The 10,184-nt window shown below is 38.3% G+C and overlaps 1 protein-coding gene across 4 annotated transcripts in view; it reads right to left on the bottom strand.

The window, feature by feature from the left end:
• Tmem144 (transmembrane protein 144) overlaps positions 1-9,926 on the bottom strand; it is a 44,646-nt gene extending 34,720 nt beyond the window's left edge. For 3 of the 4 annotated variants that reach the window (XM_013029807.1, XM_013029805.1, XM_013029808.1), the window contains exons 1-3: positions 9,821-9,926; positions 6,415-6,584; positions 3,257-3,379 (exon numbers count right to left, since the gene is read on the bottom strand). In XM_013029807.1, the coding sequence (XP_012885261.1) occupies positions 3,257-3,379; positions 6,415-6,523 (232 nt within the window). In that variant the 5' untranslated portion in view covers positions 6,524-6,584; positions 9,821-9,926. Of the gene's footprint in view, positions 1-3,256; positions 3,380-6,414; positions 6,585-9,654; positions 9,739-9,820 lie in introns of those variants that run through there. The other variant, XM_013029806.1, reaches the window with a different exon arrangement.
• Between the last annotated feature and the right edge of the window lie 258 nt (positions 9,927-10,184).

Here is a 10,184-nt window from a genome sequence, read left to right as displayed (position 1 = left end):
ATTTCTTCATGTGTCTATTGGCCATCCTTCTTTCCTCTTCAGAGAAGTTTCTCTTTAAGTCTTTAGCCCACTTATTTATTGGGCAGTTGTTTCTTTGAAGATTTGTTGTAAGGGGATTTAATTTTTTGAGTTCCAGGTATATTTTAGATATGAGACCCTTGTCTGTGAAGATCTCCCAATCCGTGGGCTTTCTATTGATCTTGTGAGCTATGTCCTTTGCCATGCAGAAGCTCTGCAATTTCATGCAGTCCCATTTGTCCAACCTTTCTTTGGTTTGTTGTGTTTCTGGGTCTTTATTAAGAAAATTTGGGCCTGTGCCAAGGAGACCTAGGGTTTCTCCTATCCCATCCTGTAATGTTTTCAGAGTGTCTGTTTTGACTCTGAGGTCTTTGATCCATTTGGAGTTGATTCTGGTACAGGGTGATGTATAAGGATCTAGGTTTAATTTCCTACAAGTAGTTAACCAATTTTGCCAGCACCATTTACTGAAGAGGCTGTCTTTCTTCCATTCTACTTTTTTAGCTCTCTTATCGAAGATTATATGGCTATAGGTCTTTGAGTTCATTTCTGGGTTTTCAATTCTATTCCATTGATCCTGGAGTCTCTTCTTGTGCAAGTAGGAAGCTGTTTTGATTACTGTGGCTTTGCAGTAGAGTTTGAAATTTGGTATTGATATTCCTCCAGCACTGTTTTTTCTGTTAAGGATCATTTTTGCTATTCAGGGTCTTTTATTGTTCCATATGAATTTTTGGATTGCCTCTTCTATTTCCTTGAAGAATGAGGTTGTACTATTGATAGGTGTTGCATTGAATTTGTAGATAGCCTTGGGAAGTATTGCCATTTTCACGATGTTGATCTTTCCAATCCAGGAGCATGGGAGTTTTTGCCACTTTCTAAGTTTTGTTTTGATTTCCTTTTTCAGGTTTTCAAAGTTTTCATCATAGAGGTCCTTCACTTCTTTGGTTAATTCCTATGTATTTTATTTTTTGTGGGGCTATTCCGAATGGAGTTGTAAAGCTCTATTCTTGAGGTCTCTCAGAAGCTGTTAATGACTAACCACTGGCAGGAGTCTTTGGCTTAATTTTGGTACCAGGATTTGCTTTTCAAGCTCATTTTACTTGTCTTCTAGACTTCCACATTCATTACCTTCTCTTTGAAGGTCACTCAGGTCAAAATGCACCATCATTTTAAAAGTTATTGTTATTATTATCACTGAGATGGGATCTTATTATGCTGCCCAGACGACTTTGAGTTCATGGGCTCAAGTGATTTCCCTGCCCAAGCCTTCCCAGTAGCTGGGACTACATGTGTATACCACCATTTTCAGATTATTATTTTTTTCCCCAAATTTACTAAGCCCTCAGAAGACTATCTTCCATCTTAAACTCTTTTTAGAAGGTTGATTCCCTCTTTAGACTTCTTAATTCTCCTCTTGGTGTACTCTAGCTCTTTCCTCTGGCAGCTATTTCTCATTATACCTCTGGATTTAAGTGCTTTCTAGATGTCTCTTGAACATACTACTCCTTTTCCTCTATTCTTTGTGTACTTGACCTAATTTCATTATTTCAGGGGTCAACCTGCTCCCAACACTGCAGCTGCTGCTGGAAGATACCCAAGTTTTGTTGTTATGTTCCAAACTGTTGTGGTACATCAGTACTTTAGTCTTAGAAGATTCCATGATGAAGTCTTCATTTCCCTTCTGAAAGGCTCTTTTTTTTCCCTAGTTTCTTCAGTAGTAAACCTCAACACCACTTTCTCTGATGGTGTCTATATCATCATTTCTTCTCTTTCTTTTCTGCCCTATGTCCTGTCACTTGCTATGACCTTACAAGAGCCACAGCTGAAACAGTTCCCTTCCCCTGACCCCAGTGGAACCTGCTGAGTGATGACATCTATTCTGGTGGCTACAATGATCTGCAGGATGAACCAGCTGTGGTGTGCTCTGCCTGTGATTCCCATACTTGGGAGACTCAAGTTCAAGGAGGATCTCAAGTTCAAGGCCAGCCTGGGCTGTTAAATGGCAAGATTCTGTCTTAAAAAAAGATCTTCGGGCTGAATAATTGTTGTTTCTCATTAGACATAATAATAGTAATGAGCGTGATGAATCATGACGTACATTCTGGTAGAAACTTAAAGGATGACTCTTGATCTCTCATGAACTTCATTAAGTCATTTGATTGCTCTCAGATTCAAATTAAGTAAGTAATCAGTAAGTTAGTACCATTTTAAAATGTATTTTCTTTTCTTTTTCTTTTTTTGCCAGTCATGGGGCCTGAACTCTGGGCCTGGGCGCTGTCCCTCCGCTCTTCAGCTCAAGGTAGTGCTCTATCATTTGAGCCACAGCACCACTTTCAGCTTTTTCTGCTTATGTGGTGCTGAGGAATCAAACCCAGGGTCTCATGTATACAAGACAAGCAGTCTACCACTAAGCCACCTTCCCAGCCCATGTATTTGCTTTTAGTATCCCTAAAGTTCACTGGTATTTGGGATTCTTTTTGTTGAAAAGAAAAAGCTCAGGGAAGCATTGAAGGTTAAACTTGTTATGCTAGCTATTCAGGAAGAGATCAGAAGTATTAGGTTTCCAGACCAGTTTAGACAGAAAACTCTCATTCTGACCAGCAAAATTCTAAGTTAAAAGCATGACTCAAAGATAAAGAGTCAGCCATCAGAACAAGAGAGACCCTGAGTCCAAGACCTGGTAGCAGCCAGTGAGAGTGAGAACGAAAGTGAGAGCCAGAGCAAGAGAAAGAGAGTGTGCATTCTCCAGGAATGAATTTATAGCAAGGGAGAACCATTTCTGATTGGCCAACCAAAGATACAAATTCTAGTTATACCATTTCCCATGTGGCTAAGGCAAAATGAGAAGATTTTTGTCTATTTTGTTTTTCTGTTGATAAATGTTTTTGTTCTCTGATTATTTTTATGAATAAATCTTAAAAATAACAGTAGTAAAGGCTATTATTTCACATTTTCTAATAGACAAAAGGCCCAAGCACATAAAACAATATAAAAGTCATGTTATAAATAACTGAAATATTTTTACTCTAATAATTTATTATCAGAAACTTTCATTGCTTAAAGAAACAAATCAGGAAGTGTACACTGAGTATCTGAAAGGAAGAAATTAAATACTTAATTTGTATTATCTATGACTAAGGATTATTCAGAAGTGCTGAGCTATTTCTACCTCTTGTGAACAAAACTTACATTGGCCATTACATTAAATATTTACACAATAAGCCAGATTATACATCACCTGTTGCCCAAATGCAGCCCCCAAGCATGGCAAAAGGCCAAAACTTAGGGCATCGTAGTATAAGGTTGACTACTACAGCAACCAGCCACACAGCAGCACAAAGCACCCACTGGAGAAACATGCCTAGAAGTAAATACCATGGTATTAATAGTTCAAATATTGAACAAACTCATACTTAGGCACACAGCACGTACATGTATATCTATGTATGTGTATATAAATATATATATATATATTTATTTATAGAAATGGTCACAATTTGTTAAACGTACATACCAGGCACTTGCACATATCATTTTTATGACTGACTAGTGAGCATATAATCAACCTACCTAAAAGATGGAGAAAATGAATCTGAGATGAATCTGCCTGTCCAAATATCTAGATGTTTGTAGAGACCGACACTCAGCGAGCTCTTGCTTAACATTCAGCTGTCAGAACTTTAGAATAGCACAATAGTGATTTAAATCTTCAGAGATCATTTAGGTCATCTTCTGGGTAAAAATTAAGTCACTTATAGCCATTTACAAGCCTCATAGAATTGAAATTCAATGCCTATGATAGGCTAGATTTTATAAACCTATAGCCTTCTACGTAAAGGCTACTTCACTTTTATGTTCTTAGTTACTATTGTCCAAGTATGTGAAGATCACCTGGTGATCTCACAGGTACACTGCTTAATAGCACTGAAAGAAACATTAAGGTAGCCTCTCTGCTATCATCTTTGACTCTAACTTTGGGAGATTTTTGTTTGTTTTTATTTCCTCACAGTTAAGGAGAGAAAATATTAGCTGCAAACATCAAAACCAAGATAATAGCCAGGCGCTGGTGGCTCATGCCTTTAATCCTAACTACTCAGGAGGCTGAGATCTGAGGATAGCAGTTCAAAGTCAGCCCAGGCAGGAAAGTCTGTGAAACTCTTATCTCCAATAAATCACTCAGAAAACCGGAAGTGGCACTGTGGCTCAAGTGGTAGAGCGCTATCTTTGAGCTGAAGAGCTGAGGGACAGTGCTCATGCCAGAGTTCAAGCCCCATGCCCAACAAAAAAAACCCAAAAAACAAAAATAAAAGAAAAACAATATAAAAGTGTCAGATAGATGAAAAGGAGATTTGTTTTACAAGTAAAAAATTGAAAACAAAAATCATCAACCAGACTTTACCAGAGCTATGGGTGTAGCTTAGTGGTAGAGTGGCATGTGTAAGACCCTGAAGAGTCAGCACACACACACACACACACACACACACACACACACAGAAACACACACACACACACACACCCAAATAAACCAATCCAAAAAGCTTGTGTGGGATCATAAAGCAGATTGTGAAAACCTAAAAGCTGAGTCGTCTGCCTTTCTCTGTTATTTTTCTACTATTTCCATTCCAAAGAAAAGACAAGACAGGTTCTAGCAAAAAAATATTTGCCATCCTATTGTATAAGCTATCTGAAGATATTAGGAATGAGGAAGATAAAACAAAGTTCCTAGGAAAGTCATTTCTCAACAGATATTCACTTTAATATCTCTAATCCTTTCTTGTGTTGTCCATATGGAGGGCATATGAATAAAACAGTGACCTTTTGCTTTTCATTATCTAAAAGCTACCTCACACTTAATTTTGCTCATTACTATTATGGGACGAAGGAAAGAAAACATAAGGGGGAGAGGGAGTCCTCTGGCTTTCCATTTCCATGTAATTCACAGAAACATGGAATCCATGACAAAAGGCATTTTGAAGTGTCTCACAAAAAGGAAACTCTCACAGTGTGGAATTTCTAGCAGGATTAGTAAAATAGGACAACATAGGGAGAAACAGAAGGGAGAGAGAACTATCTTCTGCTTTATAGTCAAGAGATGGAAGTGAAGAACAAGATTCCAAATGGTGGTTTGTCTTATGGCATTCATCTTGGAGGACTACATCTTGAATTCTCATATAGAACTGTGGTCATATCCCCTAGCAATCCCTAATCACATGCTTTCAAGCATGGAAGGCAATAGAGTTAGGGTGAGCCTATTACTTAAAATATGACTAAGATGGATCTTATTGTTTCTTAATATATCAGAGACAAGTGGACTCAGTCTACTCAAGCACAGCAACAATAGGTATAATTTTTAGGCCAGTATTTCAGATATGTCCTTTTTAACATAGGCAGCTTCCTACTAAAAGGAGAAGTGAGTCAGGTCTTTTATGTACTCCTATTCTGGTTGCTTAATAAGAGAAAGGAAGGGTGAACGAGGAAAATTTGCTGCTCTGAATTTTTCCTTTACGGTTTTACTTCCTGGTTCTTTTCTAATTCCTGAGTCTGACACTAACATTTTTAATATCCTTGTCACTCCATCTACAGATCCTATCTAAAGTGCATCATGTAAAGCTATGGATGTTAGGGGAATAGCTTCTTCAGAAGTATAATAAAAATGGGTCACATAATGAAAACAATAATAGTTATAACTACACAAATGCTGTAATAAATATAGCACTTCAACGTAAGAAAGACTCACAGTTTGCAAGTGGAACTGGAATCAGGAGGGGCTTGATAACTGCATTATTATGAAGTTGAACGATCTGACACCAGCTGTAGGTGAGCCTGATAAACAGCATGTGAGGGTAAAGAGAATTGAGGAAGCTGGGAAAGATTTGAAGTGTATGTTTGTGTGTGTGTGTGTGTGTGTGTGTGTGTGTGCACGCGCGTGTGCGCACACAGTGTACATTACTACATATATTTATTTAACTGGGAATAATATTCTGTATTTGTCTCTTATTTTCTATGACACAAAATTATGTATATGAAAGCATGACATTCATGTTAGCCTCATATTGTTTCTAATTTATCAGTTGTGTTGGAAAATTTAAAATTTGTGCTTTCAAACCATGTGTTGCTTGTAGAACTGACTATAACTTACTGATGTGTCTGAAAATTTTTCCTGACAGTATCCCTTCCTAGTCTTCCATGAATCACAGCCAGAAAGGTTATGCTCTTCTAACTCTTGGATAAACAGGGCTTTATCATACAATATATGTGAGTTCTGTTCATTTGTTCCTAGTATCAACAAAACAGGTTTTTTTTTTTTGGTAACTATCATTTTAAAAAGAGCAAAAAGCAAAACAATTTAAAATTTTAAAAATGATTTTAGTTTAGCAATGAAGTAAAAATAATTACCATCACCAGTATCATATTTTTTGAGTGGCACAAAGTTTGAGCCAAACAAAAGTATTGCCACAGAAGAGGAGAGGTAGCCAATGGCCAGGCCTGTTCCATTATTGTTCATGGTGCTAAGAGAGCCAGAGTGAGCTGGTGCACTTTAGACTCGATGCCCTTTTCAAGAGTTTCTGAAATGAAAGAAATAAAAATGAAACCATGAGAAGTTGTAAACCTCTGGACAAATTATATTCAATATATGATGTTTGTTCATTAAAAGTACACTACAGTTCTTTCTTGTTAATAGTCAGGACATTATGTAATTATATATTATGTTTACACTGTATTTTCATTTATTCTACTGGTAGATATTCTTTATTACTAATGTACAATAAAAAGAAACTCAATGTTTTCTTCAAAACTTGAAAACTTCTTCCAAGTTCCGAATCCAATGTTTACTACATTATAACAACTATTCCCCTGTGAACTGGACTGATATTAGGAAAAAGTGTTTGAGTTCGGAGTTCAATTGGCTGAGGTGTCAATCAAATTCAATAGCTTGTGAATTTCTATCTGACCTTTATAAGCAAAGGAAGATAGAAGTAATGCTTCACAAATCTTGTCGAATCAACTATCAGCAGTGGGTATGTTGCGCAACACTAGCAATTTGCAGGACAGTGCAAGGGAGCTAGTCAGCACTCTGGCTTGTGCAATTTAGAAACCATGGCTCATGTAGAGATAACTAACTTTTCACTAAAATTAATCAAAACAAGTTAAAAACATCCAGCCATGTTAATTACACTTCAAATGCCTAGTATCCATGTGTCTTTTAGCCATCGCACTGGACAATACAGATTCTAGAACTGTCTATCATTGAAGAAAATTCTTGCACCCCAGTACAAGTATACACTTGATGAAGTTCTGGTTTCGCTAGGAACATCCAAACTACCAACAACCCATAGTCAGATCTTTTTCATGAGAAAACATTTGGAAATGTCCACCAAACACAATTCACCTTTTTCATTGCATAAGCTACATGAGGAAAATATCCACAAAATAATTTGGTTAGTCTTTCCATCACATCATTTTAGATTCATGTTTTATATACTGATTGGAACCACTATTCTGGAATAGAATTCAGGATAATCCAGTCTTTTTCTCCCTTTCAACCTTTATGTCATAGTGATGTTTGTGTGGATGTTTCCAGAATTTATATGAAATCATTTATTTTTATGGCAATGCTAAATATTTAAAGATCCATATATTGTTCTTAAGTATTGTTGTGTTTTCGCAGGGAATACTAATACACAATTACCTACAAAACATCTTGATACCTTTATGGAAAATTTAACTAAAAACAGGAATATAATCAAAATAGTACAATAACTTTCATAAAGAAAATGCCTATTTGAAATTATCTGTACTTTCTTAAAAACATACTGCTGAGAAGAAAGTATCTTTCATGGATATGATATGGATGAGGAAGAGGCTGAGACATATCGAAAAGTTAAAAGTGTCACTATCCATACTAGTCCTCTAGTAGGCTCCAAGGAAGTTTAAACCTAACATTAACTTACATGGCCCATAGAGGAAGAACTGATAGGAGCAGATACCAAACAGAAATGAGGGAAACTGAGACAAGAAGAGCTCTGTCTGGATTACACAGAGATTCCGTCTCAAACAAACAAGCAAACAAAAGCAAATAAACAAAACTCATCATTGTAGGAGAGCTGAAAAATATAATGTATACAATGATATAATCTAATATACTGAGAAAGCAAGAAGAAGGAAAAGGAGGAGGAGTAGGAGGAAATATTTAGGAAGGGCATCAGGTGAAATAACAGGATTAGCTCTTGGTTAAGAAATAACTTACTTTCCATTTTAATTCAGATCAGGTGGGGAAAAAAGCCCCAAAGTTTTACATAAAAAGAATAGATTGGGGGCTGGGAAGATGGCTCAGTGGTAGAGCGCTTGCCTTGCATGCCTGAGGGCCCTGGGTTTAATTCCTCAGCACCACATAAGCAAAAAGAAAAAAGCCGGAAGTGGCGCTGTGGCTCAAGGGGTAGAGTGCTAGCCTTGAGCTGAAGAGCTGAGGAACAGCGCCCAGGCCCAGAGTTCAGGCCCCACGACCGGACCCCCAAAAAAATAAAAAATAAAAAGAATAAAAAGAAGAGATTGTCAGCTGGGATCTGGTGGCTCATATATGTAATCCTAGCTTCTCAGGAGTTTGAGATCTGGAGGATTGAGGTTTGAAGCCAGGCTGGGCCACCTAGATTTTATCCCAAAATAACCAGGCAAAAGCTGGGCTTGATGGAGAGTGCCACTGGGGTTTGAACTCATCCACCTGAAGGTACTCTACTTTTTGAGACAAGTCCCAGATGGGGCAGAAGGGCCCTGGACTGGAAATAATTTGAAGTGCTGGTCAAGTGTAGGACTTGCACTGTGACTGATGAAATGAGCTGTCTTAGGTTACTACCAGCAAACACATGAAGTTTATGGCACAACTCTTCATTTCACAGAGCAGGCAGTTTTGACTGTCAATAGCTTACCATCATTTAGGAAGAATCTACTCTCTTTGAATTAATGACATTTTTGTAGAAAAGAAAGACAATCACTTCAGCATTTTACTCCTATTTCTTTTTAGCACAAACCTAAGGCTCAAACTACTGGTACTTTTAAAACTTTCACTTTATTATTTTTCTTTAAAAATTTTAAATTAAGTTTATTGCTACATATAAACATAAACACACACATAATAATCAGGTAACATGTCCCATATTGGATATGTATAAATTAAGTCACATTTGAGTCAGTTTAAATCCATCTATTTCCTCAAACGTTCAGGGTGCTTTGAGCTTTTTTTTTTTTTCCTATTTAATGCTTACTTTTAAATGGTCATTGATATTAGGCATTTATTTTTTAAATTTTTACTACTTTTCTTTGTTTACTGTTTTCCTACCAATTCTAAGCCTCTCCCCCAACCCCTTTTAATTAGTACTGGGTGTGTCCCTTATCACTGCTACTTCAACGACTGCATTTTTAGTTTATTGATTTCCTCAAATCTCCAGGCAAAGTTAGCAGGGCGTGCACTTTACTATGAGCCCCAGTTTAAAATCAGAGATCAGGGCTGCACTTCCGTGAATGATCCGAAGCCGCTCAGCTCCAGGCTGCGGAGTTTACTCGAGTTGGTAAGGCGCTGCGCCAAGTCGGGGCAGGCTCCTTAAGCAGAGTCCCTGTACGTCAACTGAGCAAAGTTCTTACCCTCAATGCGCGAAGTCTGGGTACGCTTATTGTGCAGAGTCTGTACTCGCTTGTTGCGCAAAGTCCGTGGGTGCCCCCGCCCCCCGCGAAAAGTTCTTATTGCGCAGAGTCCGTACCCTTTACGCAGAATCCGTATCTATTCACCGACCTGCCTGGTCATTCTCACAGCGCGCTCCACGCCGCGGCCCGAGTGCCGCGCTCTCCGACCGGACCCCAGAGCTGGAGCTGAGCTTTATCCTGATGCATCCACCCCGCCTCGGGCCTCTACTTCCTGCTGGGTCCGTCACTTCCACACCCTCTAGAAGGCCCTCCCAGGCCAGCAGGCTGGGGCCGCCCTCCTCCCAAGGTTGGGCCACATGGCCTGTCAGGTGACTTGCTGATAGCTGTCAAGTTCTGTCATTCAACCAGAGAAACAGGTTTTATGTGTGCAAAAAGGGCACAGCCAAGCTAGAAACCCTTTTTTAAGTGTGAGTTGTGATGTTTACGGATAAAACAGAAGGCTGAGGGATTTCACAGCGTAACCGAAGAAC

The sequence above is a fragment of the Dipodomys ordii genome, unplaced genomic scaffold (genome assembly GCF_000151885.1).
Source record: "Dipodomys ordii isolate 6190 unplaced genomic scaffold, Dord_2.0 Scaffold123, whole genome shotgun sequence".
NCBI classification, from domain to species: domain Eukaryota; kingdom Metazoa; phylum Chordata; class Mammalia; order Rodentia; family Heteromyidae; genus Dipodomys; species Dipodomys ordii.
This window is presented reverse-complemented; position numbering and strand designations above follow the sequence as displayed.